The following is a 19,150-nucleotide window of genomic DNA, read 5'->3' as shown; positions in this document are numbered from 1 at the left end:
TGAAACTTGCAGAGAGCCCTTGTGCTCCTCGCCCCAGAAGGACAAGTGAATCTCCTGCAAAATGAGCCAAAGCAGCACGCACGGAGAAGAAAGAGCAAAGTTTGGAGAACAAGGAGTCATGTCTGTATGTATTTATATGCACAAACTGCCAGCAACAGTGTAGATTGGCTGGACCCCCACCCCTGGGCTTTCCCACTTCTCTGGAACAAAAACGGGCATTCTTTGAAAATTATTCCAGTTCCCCAGCACCCTCTCTTCACCAATCCCAGCAGGCTTCTGGGCGGGCAAAGTGGGCAGAGGGGAGGAGAGCAATGGGGACTCACTTTCTGCTGCCACAGGATCGCCTCGCTCTCTTTCTTCTGTTGCGCAATTTCCAGCTGAGAGATCCGGGTGGTGAGCTCCAACATCTCGGTGGTCTGCAAGGGGAACACAGCGTCCCCAGTCAAAAGCCTGTAAGCTGAGAAAGATGGCAGGAGGAGCCCGGCAGCCTCAGGCCCAAGGCCACCTACTCCAGCCTCTGAGGTCACCAGCTGTGTCTGGAAGGACCCCAAGTCCTTTGGGGTGGCTTCTCGACCATCAGTGTCCAGGCCATGATTCCAGGACTTGTCAGAGCCCTCCATATTTGCAGGCATGGAGAGCCTAACTTTCCATGAATCTGTCCACTCCCATTTTAATATCATCCAGATTAGCTGCTAAATCACAGCTGCTGGCAGTGAGCTGTGAAGCAAAAGATGATTTTCTTCATTTTCTTTCCCTGCTCTTACTTCCAAAGCTCCTTCTGTGTTTTCTCAGCTGCAGAGATCTAGCCCCTGAATAGACCTGCCTTATAAGTGTACAAGAGGGCCAAAGTGGAGAGGAAGGGCAGGAATGGGAGAGACAGAGGGAAGGGGATCTTAGCATAGCACTGTCCAAAAACGTGGGGGTGGGAACTGGTTGGATTTGGGGAGTTCCCTTCCTCATGTTTCTGGAGGGGTCAGGCTGAAAAAGACTGTTGTTGCTTTAGCACTTCTTACAGAACAAGGCTTCTGAAGAATCCCTAAGAAAAGTGATCCTGGAAAGGTTCACAATCTGCACTATTCTCTGAGGCTGGAATTCTGCTTTGCCTGTGAAGAGAGGAAACACACTTCATTTCTTAATGGTGTTAATAGTGTGGCTTCACTCCCAAGGAAAGAGCACATCTGTCTGCAAGGCAGCCTGGACAAGAGTCTCACCCCCAGAGCCTCGAGAGGAAGGGGCCTGACAATCATTGAACAAAGTAGACTACTACCGCCTTCTTGGTAAGGTAGAAAAATGTGGGATAGACAGCATTGCCACCAGATGGATTTGTAACTGACCTGCCAACCACAGTCAACGTGTAGTCCTCAATGGAGCTACACTGACAGGGAGGGGAGTACGTAGTGGGGTACCCCAAGGTTCCATCTTAGGCCCAGGACTCTTCAATATCTTCATAAATGATTTAGATGAGGGCACAGAAGAGAAATTCATCACATTTGCAGATGATACCAAGCTAGGTGGCATAGCCAACACTTTAGAAGTTAGGCTGAAGATCCAGAAGCCCCTATCTAACAAAATGAAGATCCAGAAGCCCCTATCTAACAAAATGAAATTCAATGGTGAGAAAAGTAAGGTTTTACACTTAGGCAAGAAAAAACAAATGCACATATAGAATAGGTGGTACCTGGCTCAACAGCAGTAAGTGTGAGAGGGATCTGGGACTTCTGATGGACAATCACTTAAGTAGGAGCCTGCAGTGTGGTACAGCTGCCAAAAAAGCCAATGCAGTCCTGAGCTGCATTAACAAAAGGATAGCATCAAGATAACATGTATTATTATTGTTTTATACCACACTGGTGAGACCACTCTTGGAATACTGAATCCAGGTTTGGCCTCCACAATACAAAAAAGAAATTGAGACTCTAGAAACAATCCAGAAAAGAACAACAAAGATGATTATGGGATAGGAGGATAAATTATATGATGAATGCTTTTGGGAATTGGGAAGGATTAAGACATGAAAGCAGTCTTCCAATATTTGAGACTCTGTCACAGAGAAGAGAGATCAACTTATTCTCCAAAGCATCTGAGGGCAGGACAAGAAGAGTGGAAGATCATTAAGAGATCAAACTTAGAATTAAGGAGAAATTTCCTGTCAGTGGGAACAATTAATCAGTAGAACGGCTTGCCTCCAGAAGTTGGGGGTGCTCCATCGCTGGAGGTTTTCAAAAAGAGATGAGACAACCATTTATTCAGAATCATATAGTCTCCTGCCTGAGCAGAAGGATTGTCTAGGAAACCTCCAAGGTCCCTTCCAACTCTGTGATTCTGTTATTGTTTTTCTGTTAATCAGCCGCAGCCTTTGGCAGGAGATGAAGTCCAACTCGGGAAGCCTGAGCTGATCCAATGGGAAAAGGGGGCCTTTTGCACTTTTTGTGACTCGCAGCAGGGAGCTGCTTTTGGGGTGGGGGTGTTTTTGCATGCCCCACACCAGAAGTGCAACTTCTCTTGGGCATCTTTGGAAGGCATGTCGGGGACTTCCCTTTGAAAGTTGGTTGGGGACTTGGATGAAACCAAAATTAAATTCAGTGAAAAAATTAATGGCAATATAATTAATGTATGATGAAATGGACAGGAGGAATCCTTTTCCCTCTGCCTGATGCTAAGAGTTCTACTACAATGGCAACTTTTTGAGAGATGTTGGGAATGCTTTCCAGACTTCCAAGGACATTGCCGTCCTCCTCCCTGTCCTGCGAAGTACAGCAGCACCTCCCTTCGGCCACTTTGGCTGCAGAGTTGACCTTCCCATTGTCCACCAACAAATGCAGGTCCCTCTACCAGTGAGGCTTCTCTGGCCTTTGGGCAGCTCGGAAGCACTGCCAGGTGCCTGGGGCTGCCCAAGACAGCGGCTGAGCTTTCCCCAGGCAATCAACCTACCAGCTGTTCCTGGGTCTTCTTCTGATCATTGGAGGCTCTCAACAAAGCTTCCTTGGCTTCCTCGGCGTCCTGCCGCTCCCTGGCCAGCTTCTCAGCCTCCTCTTGAGCTCGCTTCCTTTCCTGCTCCAGCTCCAGCGCCCTGCGTGTTTGCTCCTCCAGCTCTGGAGAAAGAGGCTGAGAGCGTCAGCCCTTCTTCTCCCCGCTGCCTGAGAAGACAGCCCTCCTCTCCTGGGGCCCGTCCTGAGGCAAGCCCTCCTTCCCACCTTGCTGAGCTTTCTTAGTTTGCTCCTCAATTTGTCGAAGCTTGTCCATCAGCTCTTCTTTCTCACGTTCAATCTTTTCCTTTTCCTTCTCGGCCAGCTCCCTTTTCTTCTTCTCGTTCTCCAGCAAAGCCCTGAGTGGAAAGGAAACATACAGCAATTTCACTGCCTCTTTAATGTAAAAAATGGGCTGCGAAGCCTTAGCGAAGTCTTTAGAGCTTTCAGTGTACAATTTCTACTTAGTTGCAGGTACAGAATCAAAGTTGAAAATGGTCTTAGAGCTCATCTAGTCCAACCTCTTGCTCAGTACAGGATCCCCTAGCATACTTCTGACGGATAACCTCACGTCCACCAATTTCTGTCTGAAGACCTCTAGTGAGTTCTAAACAAACTGCAAAGGAAGACAGGGCAAACTTGTTTCATCCAAATCTTTTAATTCAACTGCCTAATCTGCATATCTCAAATTAATTTAATTTAATTTAATTTAATTTAATTTAATTTAATAATTTGATTTCTATACCGCCCTTCTCCCAAAGGACTCAGGGCAGTGAACAGGGCAATACACAATAAAAATAGAATACAAAAATTAAAAAACCATTAAACATTATGCCCTTAAAATTAATACATATTACAATTAAAACTATTTATAAAAACCCAACCCCATCCCGTCAGACCAGGCCAGCTTGTTTGAAAAAGAAAATTTTGAGATCGCGCCGGAAGGAGCGAAGGTCGGGGGCCGTCCGGAGCTCAACCGGTAAGCGGTTCCAGAGGTCTGGCGCGCCCACAGAGAACGCTCTCCCCCTGGGGGTCACCAATCGGCATTCTTTGATCGACGGCACCCTGAGGAGGCCCTCTCTGTGGGAGCACACTGGACGGAGGGAAGTTGACGCCGGCCACAGGTGTTGCCGTAGGTAATCCGGACCCATGCCATGAAGGGCTTTGTAAGTCATCACTAACACCTTGAACCTCACCCGGAGAGCAACCGGTAGCTAATGCAGCTCGCGGAGCAAAGGTGTAACATGGGAGTATCGGGAAACTCCCAAGACAACTCGCGCGGCTGCAGCTGCATTCTGCACCAGCTGGAGTCTCCGGGTGGACCTCAAGGGCAGCCCCATGTAGAGAGCATTACAGTAGTCTAGACGAGAGGTCACGAGCGCATGAGTGACTGTGCGCAAGGCATCCCGGTCTAGATAGGGCCGCAACTGGCGCACCAGGCGAACCTGGGCAAAGGCCCCCCTAGTCACAGCTCCAATATGCTCTTCCAAAGAGAGCTGTGAATCTAGAAGGACCCCCAAGTTGCGGGCCCTATCTACGGGAGGTAATAGCTCACCCCCCATGGCCAATGATGGAATAATCGGAATTTCCCGGGATGCCGGCACGAACAGCCACTCAGTCTTGTCAGGATTGAGTCGAAGCCTGGAAATATGGCCTGGAAAACTGATCTCTCCTTGGGATTGTACACTTTCAATTCAAAATCTACCATGTTTCCCTGGGTTGCCTCAACAGGTTTTCCACATTTTTAAAAGCTGAAGGAACCTGCTTAGAAGTCCAGGAGAACCCTTCCAGGCCATGGAGCGGCATCAGGGATTCTCCTGCTTTTGCTGAGTCCCTTTAAACAGTGGTCCCCAACCTCCAGGCCGCAGCCCATTACCGGTCTGTGGCCTGTTGGGAATCGGGCCACCAAAGCAGCGGGTGAATGTGCCAAGCTTCATTTGCACATGCACAGGATTTAGGTTGCAAGTGTGAAACCATTCCCCGCCACTGCCAAAACCACTGAAGCTGCCGCCGCCGCAAGTCCACAGAACCAAAACGGTTAGGGACCCCTGCCTTTAAGCTTCATTGGGAGCTCCCAAGAGTCCCTCAGTCTTCTGTGGGATCCTGCCACTACCAGGGTATCCTGTTGGAAGGAAGGAGCAAAGAGCAACTTTACTGTTTGACATCCCTAAGATGCCAAAATGTGCTTTTATGCAGAATTATTCTGGTATACAATAGAGTGCAGGCTGCCTTTACGCCAAGATTTTGTTCAAACACACCTCCAAGAGCCTTTGACTCTCCCCCCCTTATGAAATAAGAGTTCTTGAAATGCCCCTCCCCTATAAAAAACATCCTCCTCCACATCTGTCTTCCTTGTTATCATCCTTTGAACTCTGCATTCAAAGACTTAGCTACTGCTCCCCTTGCAGTATCTGCAAGACAAGGGCTAATTCCTCCACCCATGCCACAATTTGTCTATGTGTCACTTGGGAGTTTGGCTCTTCTGATCACATCTCAGTTGCAGGATTTTTCCATGAGAAGACTTGGCACCCCAACCCACCTGCTGTGAGAATCCCTGGCCATAGAGGCCCAGCCAGACCAGAGGGTAGCTTAAGGGCCCCTGTGCTCAGTCAACTCACCTCTCCATCTGCTTCTGATGCTTCTCCTCTCGGGCCTGGGCCTTCATCTGCTGCACCTCGATTGTGTCTGGCTTACGCCTGCGCATGTAGAGCTCATGGTTTCCCATGCACAGAGCCAGAATACGCTTGTTAATCCTTAGACGGGGGGCATAGAAGACAAAATCCTTTGCAAAGGAGAAGGGACAGGGTTAGCCTTGAATACAGCTTTCCTCGGCCCTCTTTTTTCTCCAGAAGTAACAATACAATTTGATTACACTGGCTGTAATTTTTAGGAAATTAAGTATATCTCCAAACAAGTATTTATTTTTGTAAGCATCTATATACTATTAAAATTCTTGTATCTGTTTCACCATAAGTCAACAATTTTTACAGCAAGGTAACAGGCATATACATAGAATGAAGGCTATTGCTAAGCACATTGATTTGTGCTTAGATTGTAAGCCGCCCTGAGTCTTCGGAGAAGGGCGGGATATAAATGGGAATAAAAAAAACAAAAAAACCCTCAAATGGGTAAACTTACAGAATGTATCCAAAATCCGAGACCCATGACTCCCATGGGGTTTGAAATTTACCATGGTCAGCTGCAGTGACATGATCATCATTTCCAACACTCCCTCCCAGTTTCCCACAAGCAAAGCCACTAGAGAAGCCAGTTGCAAGGCAGGTAAGTGGCTGCTGCCAGATTGGGGAGGGAGTGAATGGATATATGAGAGGCAAGCAATGGTCAAGGATGATACACAAGGATGCAGCACAGATCGGACAGGGTACGTGTGGGGTGGTGGTGGTTAGCTCGACACAAGAGCAAAAGGACTGGGGGATGTGCATGGGTGGGGGAGACTTATCTGAGCAACCTGCAACCTCCCTGCTTGCTTCCCCATTGACTTTCTCCCTGACAGCTTCCAACAAGAAAAGTCAATGGAGAAGCCGGCAGGAAATAGGAAATGGCTACTGCTCCCTCAGCTTTTTGCTCATCCACTGGGTCATTGTGTTCATCTGTTTAGGTAAGTAAATATCTTTGAAATGATGAACCAACTGAAACAATGACCCAGTGGGTGATAGGCTGTCAGTATACAGTAAGATCTTGATTTAATGGACCTCTGTTTAGAATTGAAAATGGAACCTGGATCTGGATTTAAGTCCATGTGATTATATGGGTTCCAGATAACCTTTGTGCATGTGTAAAATTGTGGGTTGTCTTTTTAATTACATCACTGACATCATCATATGATAATATTTTGTATCATATGTGTACATTCATGTAATTTCCACAATCCCACACACGTGCACATGATGTAAATGTACACAAATGACTCCTCAATTTATTAATCCTTCCAGAGGATCACCTTCCCCAAATGCCTGCAAAAATGTTTTCCTGGGCTGCATCCCTTCTAATAACCCACAAGACAGCTGGGCGAGCCCAAGGTGCATGCAAGTCTTGGGGCGTGGGACAGCTGGTTTTGGGTAGGTTGTGCCAATCCTGAAACAGGCACGTTTTGGTCAGCAACACACAAGGCCTGGAGGAAGGAGGGGGCGTTGTGAAGAGCAGGCGGGAGGGGGAAATGCCAGCAGTGGCCAAGGGAGCAACACACCAGTCTCACAGAATCACCCTGGAACCCCCAGGGAAGTGCTTCATGCACAAGAACAGCAGCAACCTGGAAGTGCTCAGGAGAATTTTTGGAACAAAACAAATATTGCATTCCATGCACATCCTTGTCCAGAAGCTTACTAAATCTGCTAGAAATGTAAATCTGCAAGAAACGGAGAAGTCTGTCTGTGCTCCTGTTGGAAGGATGCTACACTTTTGAACTTCTGGATGTCGCATAGAAAGCTAAAAAAATGTCCGATACAGCAATTTGTGATCAAACTCTGAGCACATCGGTAACTGAACTGAATTTAGTCAGCAAAGGACGGTCTCAAGGCAAACAGAATGTTACCCTAACCCTAACCCTGCTCTACAGAGCAGCACAGGAGCAAGCTTTTCCTGACAAAAATTAAAATTAGTTAAATGACATTATTGATCACCCAACTAAAGGGGGGGAGGCATATAAAACCAAGAAAAACGTCAAACAGCTAAATACATTGAATCACAGAGTCAAACCAGACTAAAATAATCCAGTAGATGGAAAAACAACAGCATTGTTTTTTGGGCCTTTGAGCAAATTATAAACATCAGCTCCAGGCCAGGACCCAAAGCCTTCCAGGACCACAGGTGCCCTCTTTATCTTGAGGTGGGGAGGTCTGGTCCAGAAAGCGAGGGCCGCAGCAGAGAAAGCTTGCTTCCTCAGTCCCAAAAAAGGACAATGTTGAGTGGAGGAGACCTGGCGCACACCCCCACACACACTGCTGGGACATCCCGAGTAGGCACCAAGAACAGAGGAAGAGAGATTTTCACCCATCCAGGACTTGGATGTGGAGGGTCTTTCAGCATGAGTCACTAGTTGCATCTGCACTGTATTTGCATAACACCAGAGACTGCTGGGAAGAGCTGCTCACTGTGAGGAGAAAGTCCAGTGGATCAAGGTAGCAACCCAGCCCCCTCAACTACAAAGCTCCTGTAGGAGAAGGGCAATGAGGACAGCTGTGGGAACGGGCAGGGTGAGCGCCTCAAGCAAAGTGCCCAGGCCTGCACAGCCCGATGACCTTTTCTCAGCTGCAGCTCAGCAGAGTCCAAAAGCTGCCCCTCCAAGCAGCAGGGAAGGGGCCAGGACAAAATTAGGTATCTTTCTAACTTTTAGCTATTTAACTGAAATTAAATATATTTAACACAAGTTGTTTCTATCCTCATTTCTGCAATCCTAGGGGAGCCCAGCCATTGAGTCAGCAGAATAGAGGCTGGGCGCTCAGGGTGATCTGTGGGGCACAGCCATTAATGAGGACTAAATAAACCCTGGCTTAGGATAATGTGTAAACATTATATGCCCTGCTGTGCCTCTGCCACCCAAAATCAAAAATGAAAAGGAACAAAATCACCAGTGATGGTTTTTGACCAGGCCATGTTAGCAGTTAACATCTCTCCTCCTATAACCAAAGATGGAACCTCTTGGACTAAACGAGATGCCGGTACGTAAAGCCACTCAGTCTTGGCCGGGTTGAGCCGGAGCCTGTTCTTTCCCATCCAAATCTGTACCGCTTCCAGGCAATGGGACATCACATCGAGGGCATCACTGGGTTGGTTCGGGGTGGAGATGAAAAGCTGGGTATCATCAGCATATTGATGATACCTCACCCCGAAGCCACGGATGATCTCTCCCAGCGGCTTCATATAGATGTTGAACAGGAGGGGAGAGAGGACCGACCCCTGGGGCACTCCACAACTAAGGGGCCTAGGGCTTGACCTCTGCCCCCCTGCCAACACCGTCTGCGAACGGCCCGAGAGGTAGGAGGAGAACCATCGCAGAACGGTGCCTCCCACTCCCAACCCCTCAAGACGACGCAGCAAGATACCGTGGTCGATGGTATCGAAAGCCGCTGAAAGATCTAATAGGACCAGGACAGAGGAATAACCCCTATCTCGGGCCCGCCAGAGATCATTCACCAGCGCGACCAATGCCGTCTCCGTGCTATACCCGGGCCTGAAACCCGATTGGTACGGATCCAGATACTCAGTTTCCTCCAGAACCAAAGGGAGCTGCCGTGCCACCACGCTCTCAACGACCTTCGCAAGAAAGCGAAGGTTGGAGACAGGACGGAAGTTATTTAAAATAGCTGGGTCCAATGCAGGTTTCTTAAGGAGGGGCCTTACCACTGCCTCTTTCAAGGCGGCAGGGAAGTACCCTTCACTTAGTGAGGCATTGATAACTGCTAGGATCCAGCCTCGTGTAACCTCCCGAGACGCATAGACCAGCCAGGAGGGACACGGGTCCAACAAACACGTGGCGGCACTTAATTTCCCCATGATCCTGTCCACAGGATCAAACTCTTCCCAAATGTTCTCGGCCAAACTCATCGTTTTCCTCTCGTCAGATACTGCCCAGTCAGAGTCCAGACCAGCCCGAATCTGAGCAATTTTGTCCACCAGATATTTACTAAATTCCTCAGCCCATCCTCGTAAGGGGTCCTCTCCCGTCCTTTGGTTTAAAAGGGAGCGGACCACCCTAAACAGGGTGGCCAGGCGGTTATCTGCGGACGCAATGAAGGTGGTGAAGTAAGCGCGCTTTGCCACCTCCATTGCCACAAGATAAGATCTAGAAAAGGATTTTAACTGTGTTGGTCAGACTCGGACCGACTGGTTCTCCAAATGCTCTCTAGGCCCCTTCTCCGGCATTTCATCTCCCGCAAGTCCTTGGAGAACCAAGGAGTGAGCCGGGACCTGCGCCGGGTCAGAGGCCGCAAAGGCACAACGCGGTCGAGAGCCTCCGAGGCAGCCTGTTGCCAGGCATTAACTAAGGACTCGACCGAGCTGTGGGAGGTAGGAATCAATCCAAGCGCCATCTGGAACCTATCTGGGTCCATCAGGCGCCTGGGGCGGAACCATCTGGTCGGTTCTGCCTCCTGACAACGGGGGCGGGGGGTGACGTGACGGAGGCCCAACCGCAGGAGATAATCGTCTGTCCATGAAAGGGGTTGAGATGTTGGAGTAACCCTCCCCAGACCATTAAGCCACTGCCCAGAGATAAAAATAAGATCAGGTGTGTTTCCCCCCTCGTGCGTCGGGTCCTGAATAATTTGGGTCAGGTCCATGGCCATCATGGAAGCCATGAACTCTCGGGCCACCTCCGATGTACCGCCCAGAGAAGGCAGATTAAAATCTCCCAGAACCATAAGTCTGGGAAATTCAACCGCCAATCCCGAGAGGGCGTCAAGTAGCCTGGGCAGAGCCGTTGCTACGCAGCTGGGAAAGAGGTACGCAAGCAACAGGGCCAACTGACCACCAGGACCCCACCTTAAGAGGAGGGACTCACATCCGTCATTTTGTATTTCTTAACTGCCCATCTCCTTAGATCACTGAGATATAAACATCAAATTTAGAAGATTTTATCATTAGCTTGATGCAGTGGCTGCCCATGTTTGTTTAAGAAGGGATCTGTAGGATAATCCTGCACACAGCTCGGCCTTGCCCAGGTGCAGCTGGAGCCACCAAAGGCTGGTTCGCTCTTCTCCTTCGTCAAGTCCTCATTCTAAATTCTATTTACATGACTTCCTGCCCTGCCAGACCCATCTCTTTATACATCATTATAGTCTCTTTTATTGCCTGCAAAAACCTGCCAACAGTTAATTTTCATTATCTTTACTGTCAATTGGTTTTGTGTTTTATTGTTTTATTCCTTTGGCCAGCCTGAATGATTTGCTGATGCAGCCCTGCTGTTCTTGGTGCTTATTTCTGGTTGGTGACCGCAATAAAGAAACTCAAATTCAGCGACAAAATCTGCTGCAAGGATCTGAATTTTCCATTTCCATTTTTATTATATTAATCTCTGAATAAATTAATATACTAAAACAGTTAAGTTGTAAAGGGTAACTTACTGGGGCTTTCTTGTCAATGGGCTTGATGACAAACTTCTTATCATTGAAGGAAATGTTTCTGATTTCACTCCAGGGGAACCCAATTTTGGGTGTTAACCTGTGAAAGATGATTTGTAATTTCAAAAATTAAACCTCAGTGAACAGTTGCAACACTCCAAATACTTGGTTTTGGTCACACCCACTATACATTTCCCACCAATGAAAGTCTTTGGGTTTAGCAAACGCTAAGTGGAAATTCCAAATTCACCAAACTATGTAACTGAACAGATCTATGAAATGAATGACCTATCAAAACTCTGGAGTGCCATCCTAGGCAGCCCAAGCCCCGAGTCATGTCAACCAGCCTCGTTTGTGGGACGGCCTCATGTTGTGCGCACAGGCAGTCCTCAACCTACAAGCACAATTAGGGGCTGAGTTTCTGTTGCTATGCAAGGTGATTGTTAAGTGAACTGCGTCCAATTTTGCCACAGTTGTTAAGAGTTATTAAATGAACCATGAGGTTGTTAAGTGAACCCAGCTTCCCCATTGACCTTCCTTACTGGAAGCCAGTGGAGAAGGTCCCAAGTGGTGATCACATGACCCCAGGATGCTGTTGCAACAGTTGTAAACCCATGCTGGTGGTCAAGAACCACAAGTCTGACCTTTTTCCCATGGGGAGGCTGCAAGGGCTGGAAGTGGGTGGAGTGGTCATAAGTCCCTTTTGTCAGTATCTTCAAATAATTGGTAAATGAATGGTTGCAAATCAAGGATTACTTGTATTGTCTCTTATCCTCCCTATAGATGCCTACAAAAGGGCAGATATGATGAGAAAGGGGGAAATGCCCAAAATTTAAAATGCCACCTTATACGCTCCCTCCCCTCTGTTTTGGCACAAGTTGTGCAGCACCCCCCACCCCACAAAGGCCAGGGAAGGCATCCTCATGTGTCATTTACTTAAACTGTGCTTTCTACATTAGGTTAGGTGTCATCTAACAAGACAAGGATCATCCGCACAAATCTGTGCTAGAAGAGTGTGATTAAAATTTGTGATTAAAATTTATGTATATCAAGTCTTTTGATATATGAAATTAAGATTGTCCAGAACAAATCTTGCAGCCTGAAGGTATTATGAAGATACAAACCATACAGAGACAATTCAAGCAATTAGTTTAGCTTCATATAACATGAAGCAAAAAAACCCGCCCTTATTTAATCTGAAGAAATTTTTCACTTCTGTTTCAAGGACTACAAGTATGAGAGCAAAATGAATCACAAAATCCCTCTGAGCCTAAGTAATTTAATTTCTGGGAAATAATTATGTTGGGATTAGATAGCAAGTTACATCTGTTTTTATTGTTTTAATGTTTTTTAAATTGTACTTTAAATTATTTTATAATTTTAGAATTAGAAGATACCCAGAGCCACTTCGTTAGGTTGGGCGGCTGAATGAATGAATGAATGATTCCGAGTTTCTGGTGACGTCGCTGCAAGATGGACTCGGGGAAATGATCTTCCTCTCCCTGGGTCTGATTTCTACCAGCTGGTGGGTCCAATCGGACTGAAAATCGCCCCGTAGAGGCGACTGCCCAAGGGTGAATCTTTGAAGATCGCGGGTCGGCAGTGGGCCCGCTGCATCCAAAGCAGCCCTTGGAACCGGCAGGAAGAAAGGCATCTATGCGGTCCACCATTACCAGCTGTTCGTCAGAGACGAAGAATTCTAAAGCGAAAGCAAACAGCTGAGCTGGGTGAGAATACCTTTTTCTTTCTTTCTACAAGTGGATACCAGTTTGGCGAACAGCATTTCAACAGCTTTTGAGAGCAAAGCCCTTAGTTTTAGGGAGGGGGTGGAGTTTTCTTTCTTACCCTCCCCCCTCCTGAATTACAAGCGGTGGTTTAAGCTCCTGGCAAACTAAAAACTAAACTAGAAACTTACCATATCGTAAAGCTATCTGAGGCACAGAAGGATAACTTGGGAAGCTTCTGGCTATATAGAATTTTTTGCGTCTACTTTTTGTGTGAAAGCCATCAAAACTTTTAATTTTTAAATCTTTAAATTACTTTTTTTAAAATAAGGTGGGAATGGACATCTAATGCCATCTAGTGGTAAAATTGAGAATTATATCCAGCTTCCCCTGATTGGAGCTAACTCAGATTAAAATTTGGCTGTATGCCCAGACACTACTTATCTGAAGGTCCTTGAAAATTTTGCCTGAGAAAGAAAAATCTTCTTTGGTTTGCCTGGTTTACAAGATAGACTATAATTATATATAAAACCGTATTTGGAGCCATCCGACTCTCCTGGATCATAAATACAGCCTGGTTTGGAACTGTTATAAACTGTCACTGAAGAAGTGAATACCAAGAAACTCCCTAGAACAGAACTTTGTGGATTATAATTTTGACATTTTTCTTTTTTCTATATTTTTTTCTTTTTTTACTTTTGGGGCATTTTCTTTCCTTGTTCCTTGCCCTGCTGCTTTTATTATTTTTTTCTTTTTCTTCCTCCTTTTTTTACCTTTTACTGTTTTTATAGTTTGCCTCTCCTAACTATTAGCAGCCTATTTGATTATAAAATTTTGCCATTGGGGGACTACAACATATGAATTAAAGATAAAGATAAGCGTCCCAAACCTATCTAAAGTTGGGAAAAAAGAATCTTCTGCTCCTGCCTCGGCCACTGCAAGTCCAGTATATCAGAGATCAACTGCTACAATGCTCCAGCAAGAAAAGATGGACACCTTTCAGAAAGATACGCAAGCAATTCAAGAGGCTAATGCTGCTCAGACGGCAGTAACAACGAAAAACCATGAAGAGTTGAAAAGTGACCTTGACAAAATGAATAAAAAAATTAACAATATGAATTCCCAAATTGAAAATGTTAAACAGATGATCACAGACAACCAGCAAAGAATCCAAAAAATAGAAGATAAGTCAACTGAGGTTGATCAGAAACTAGAAGTTTTAAAAGATGAAAATCAAAAATTGATGCAAATAAACGGGGAATTAAAAGATTTGCTAGCGGTCATAGAAATGGAATGGACCTTATACTTTTTAAGATTCCAAAATATAATAGAAGATAAGGAAGAGGATCTTCTAGGTTTGATAACTGAGTTACTGGCAGACGCATTTAGGAAATGGAAAATCGCAAATGGAAGGAGAATTAGATCAGATCTATCGAATCAACTCAAATTATGACAGAAGAAATAAAGTGCCTAGAGAAGTGCATTCAGATGGCTGATTCCAGAAGGGATCTTAATTTACTGGGACACAAAAAGATATAGATTGGACACACCACTTAAAGCACTGGAGTTTTTCAACAATCACAGAGCTTTTCTGGAAAGAGGCGACCCTGAACCAAAGAAACAAGAAGAAATGGCAGTTAGATTTAGATTAGATTTATTGAATTTATATGCCGCCCTTCTCCCTAAGGACTCAGGGCGGCTCACAACAAAAAATTTAAGAAACATGGAATACAAAATTTTTAAAAAATTAAACAATAAATGTAATAGATACATGACAATTTAACTCAATAAAAGCCAAATTTAAAAAACATAGTCCAGACCCGCTTGTTGGAATAACCAAGTCTTCAGGTCATGGCGGAAAGACCGAAGGTCAGGGGCCGTCAGCAGCTCTCGAGGCAGTTCATTCCAGAGGGTCGGCACGCCCACAGAGAAGGCTCTCCCCCTGGGGGTTGCCAGACGGCATTGCCTGGCCGATGGCACCCTGAGGAGGCTGACTCTGTGGGAGCGAACCGGGCGATGGGAGGTTGATAATGGCAGCAGGTGGTCTCGCAAGTACCCTGGGCCTAAGCCATGTAGGGCTTTAAAGGTTATTACCAGCACCTTGAATCGCACCCGGAGGGTAACCGGAAGCCAATGCAGCTTGCGCAGGAGTGATGTAACATAGGAGTATCGAGATACTCCCATAAGCACCCGCGCGGCCGCATTTTGCACCAGCTGAAGCCTCCGGGTGCACTTCAAGGGCAGCCCCATGTAAAGAGCATTGCAGTAATCCAGGCAAGAAGTGACAAGGGCATGGATAACTGTGCATACGGCATCTCGGTCCAGAAAGGGGCACAACTGGTGCACTAGGCGAACCTGTGCGAAGGCCCCCCTGGTCACAGCGATTAGATGATCTTCCAAATTAAGCCGTGAATCCGGGAGGACACCCAAGTTGCAGGACCTTTCTGAGGGGGGCAGTGCCTCCCCCCCATCAAGAGATGGAACTTGTTGAACCATACGAGATGACGGTATCCATAGCCACTTGGTCTTGGAGGAGTTAAGCCTGAGCCTGTTCCTTCCCATCCAGACCCGCACCACCTCCGGGCACCGGGACATCACGTCAAGGGCATCACTGGGTTGGCTCGGGGTGGAGATGAACAACTGGGTATCATCCGCATATTGGTGATACCTCACCCCAAAGCCACAGATGATCTCACCCAGCGGCTTCATATAGATGTTAAACAGGAGGGGGGAGAGAACTGACCCCTGAGGCACCCCACAAGAGAGGGGCCTCGGGGTAGATCTCTGTCCCCCTGCCGATACAAATTGCGAACGGCCCGAGAGGTAGGAGGGGAACCACCATAAAACAGTGCCTCCCACTCCCAACCCTGCGAGCCGTCGCAGCAAGATACCATGGTCGATGGTATCAAAAGCCGCTGAGAGGTCAAGTAGGACCAGGACAGAGGAACATAGAGAGGAGGAAGAAATTAAAAATACACATTCAGAAGAAGGAGCAAGACCAAGAGACCAGAGACAGATAAGATCGACTAGAAGACTGAGACCTAGATTTAACTGAAACAGATGGAGGAGTGTGGGATTTTATCAATAAATATAAATGGACTAAATTCTCCTTCAAAAAGGAGAAAAAATTTCACACAACTACAAAAATTAAAAATGGATATAATTTGCCTTCAACCGAAAATTGGTAAACTCTACTTCGCACTAGCATCCCAAAAGAAAAGAGGAGTAGCTTTTTACATTAAAGAAAAGATGAACCCCAAACAAATTTATGTGGACGAAGAGGGGAGAATGTTAATGGTGGAAATTATGATGGATCAAAAACAGATACTGATGGTAGCAATATACGCACCTAATGATAAGAACAATTTTATCAAAAACTATGTATGAAAATACTAGATCTAAACTATCAAAATTTTTGTATAATGGGAGATTTTAATGCAATAATAAATGGAACTCTGGACTATAAAAGCGCCAAACAAGGGAGAAAAGGAGGAAATATATTACCTAAAGCATTTTCAAGAATGATAGAAGAATTCTGTATCCAAGATATATGGAGAGAGAAAAACCCAGAGAAATTGCAATACACATTTTATTCAAACAGACATAAATCATGGTCTAGAATTGATATGATATGGACATCGGAATTGAAAACGATGATGCAAGAAGTGGAGATAGAAACTAATATTTCGGCAGACCCTAACCCAATAAAAATGACTTGGAAAGGAATCAAGAAAAAACCAAGATGGTCCCTGAATAAATCTATATTGAAAGAAAAAGAATTTCTACAATTAGTGACAAAGGAAATGGAATTTTTAAAAAAATAAATAAGAAACATCGCTTCAAAATGTATGGGACACGGCTAAGGCATATTTCAGAGTGTTGGCTATAACTTACATTGCTAAAAAGAATAAAGAAAAGAAACAACTACAGTTAAAGCTGAGGGAAGAACTCAGAAGGCTAGAATCAGAACTACAAACAGTTCCACAAAAGGAAATACTCAAGAAACAAATGGAGATAATAAAGCATAAATTAAACCTGGCCGAGATGGAAATAATGGCTCAACAGATTAAACGGACTAAACAGAACTTCTTTGAAAATGCTAATAAGCCAGGGAGATGGTTAGTATATAGATTGAAAAAAGTAAAAGAAGAAAAAATGATAAATAAGCTACAAGATTCAAAAGGAGAACTACAGTTCCAAAATGATACAATGAAAAAAATCATTAAAGATTACTATGAGATACTCTATAAGGCAGAGGAAATCCCCAAAGAAAAAATTCAGTACTTAAAAAAAGCAGACCTACCAAAAATTCCAGAGAACATTCAAAATATATTAAATGGAAAAATATCAATGATGGAGATCATAGAAGCCATAAAAAGGCGAAAAAAGGATAAGACTCCGGGCCCAGATGCACTGCCTGCAGAATTTTATACGTCACTACAAGATATATTAAGTCTGACCTTGAAAAAACTGTGTAATGAAATTCTTTTGGAGGGTAAAATAACAAAAATGTGGACTGAAGCTAATATTACTTTAATACCTAAAGAAGATACTGATTTGACACAAATAAAAAACTATAGACCAATATCATTATTAAATGCAGATTATAAAATTTTTGCCTCAATAATGGCAGAAAGAATTAAGAAATTTCTGACTGAATTTATACATACAGATCAAAATGGCTTTTTGCCTAAAAGACAGATAAAAAATAACTTAAGAATGATCCTTGATGTGTTAGAGTATTATGAAATTCATCCAGGGAAACAGATGACGTTAATATTCCTTGGCGCACAAAAAGCATTTGATAATCTAAACTGGCAATTTATGTTTCAGCAGCTTATAGAAATGGACTTTGGGGAAAAAATTATAAATGCAATCCCAAAAATTTACGATAAACAGACTGCTAGAATAATTGTAAATGGAAATTATACAGAAAATTTTAATATTCAATTTCAAGCATTTGCAGATGATTTGGTTTTTATACTGAAAGAGCCACTTGAAACAAGCACTAAATTGCTGGAGAAAATAGAAAAATTTGGAGAAGTGGCAGGCCTGATACAGAGAAAAGACTAAAGTGTTGACAAAGAACAGAAAAACAGAAAATCAAAACTTACAAAAAAAGAAATCTTCAAATACTTAAAAAAGTTAAATATTTGGGAATCTATTAACAGCAAGATGTGTAAAAGTAAAAGAAGATAACTGTATAAGATTGCTAAAACAAATAAAATTGGACCTGGAAAAGTGGAAAAACCTTCAACTATCAATGTTGGGGAGAATAGCTACAGTGAAAATGAATATTTTACCAAAAGTACTCTTCTTATTTCAAATGATTCCTGTTAAGACTGGGAAAAGCCTTTTTTGATGAACTGAACACAGTATTGAAATTTATCTGGCAAGGGGAAAAAGTGTGAATTAAAGTGAAAATGCTACAAGAAGCTAAAGATAGTGAAGGATTTGGACTCCTGGACTGGAGGTTATACTACCAAGCAACTATTCTAACATGGCTTAAAGAATGGATAATGCTTAGAGATAAAAGACTATTGTACCTAGAGAGGCATGACTTACAGATTGGTTGGCATGCCTTTCTGTGGTACGGGAAGAATAAAATACATAGATATTTTCAAAATTATTTTATAAGGAATGCACTTCTTTTAGAATGGGAAAAAATAAAAGAAAAAATTTATATTAAGATACTTGAATGGCTTTCAACAAGGGAAGCTTTTGCTTACCTAAACTTAATTAACTATGATAAAGTTGTGACTTATAAAGATATTTTGGATAATGAAGGAAAACTGAAAGACAGACAAGATTTACAACAACAAGGTATTGATTTAGCATGGTGGCCATATTTGTAAATTCAAATGAGATATGAAAAAGATGTGAAAACAACAGGATTTTATAAACAACAGACAGAATTTGATCAAATATTGTTAAAAACAGATAAAAAGTTGGTCAAGAAACTTTATAGATTTCTGCTAAATTTAAAGATGGAAGAAGAACAAGTAAAAGAAACAATGATAACATGGGCAAAGAACTTTGGATATACTATAGAATTAGAAGAATGGCAAAAACTATGGGACAGAAATATTAAATTAACTAAAGCAGTGCTATATAAAGAAAACTTGTATAAAATGTTTTACAGATGGCATATGACACCAGTGAGATTAGCAAAAATGTTTAAAAATACTTCAAATAATTGTTGGAAATGTAAACAAAGGCCAGGTAGTTATTATCATATCTGGTGGACATGCCCTAAAGCAAAACGGTTTTGGGTTAAGATATATTTATGGTTGGAGAAGATGACTAAAAAACGATAGATTTTAAACCAGAATTGTTTCTGTTAGGAATAATAGGAGCCAACTATGAGAAGGAGAGCGGATAT

The 19,150-nt window shown here is 44.0% G+C and overlaps 1 protein-coding gene across 2 annotated transcripts in view; it reads right to left on the bottom strand.

Annotated features, from left to right (window-relative positions):
• Positions 1-19,150, bottom strand: part of MSN (moesin) — a 95,631-nt gene that overhangs the window by 11,033 nt on the left and 65,448 nt on the right. For both annotated transcript variants that reach the window (XM_083372329.1, XM_083372330.1), the window contains exons 7-11: positions 11,048-11,144; positions 5,585-5,748; positions 3,195-3,325; positions 2,932-3,092; positions 324-416 (exon numbers count right to left, since the gene is read on the bottom strand). In XM_083372329.1, the coding sequence (XP_083228455.1) occupies positions 324-416; positions 2,932-3,092; positions 3,195-3,325; positions 5,585-5,748; positions 11,048-11,144 (646 nt within the window). The remainder of the gene's footprint in view (positions 1-323; positions 417-2,931; positions 3,093-3,194; positions 3,326-5,584; positions 5,749-11,047; positions 11,145-19,150) is intronic.

Source organism: Vipera ursinii (genome assembly GCF_947247035.1).
Source record: "Vipera ursinii genome assembly, chromosome: 12".
In the NCBI taxonomy this organism is placed as follows: Eukaryota; Metazoa; Chordata; class Lepidosauria; order Squamata; family Viperidae; genus Vipera; species Vipera ursinii.
Note: the sequence above shows the minus strand (reverse complement) of the source record. Positions and strands in the feature narration are given on the sequence as shown.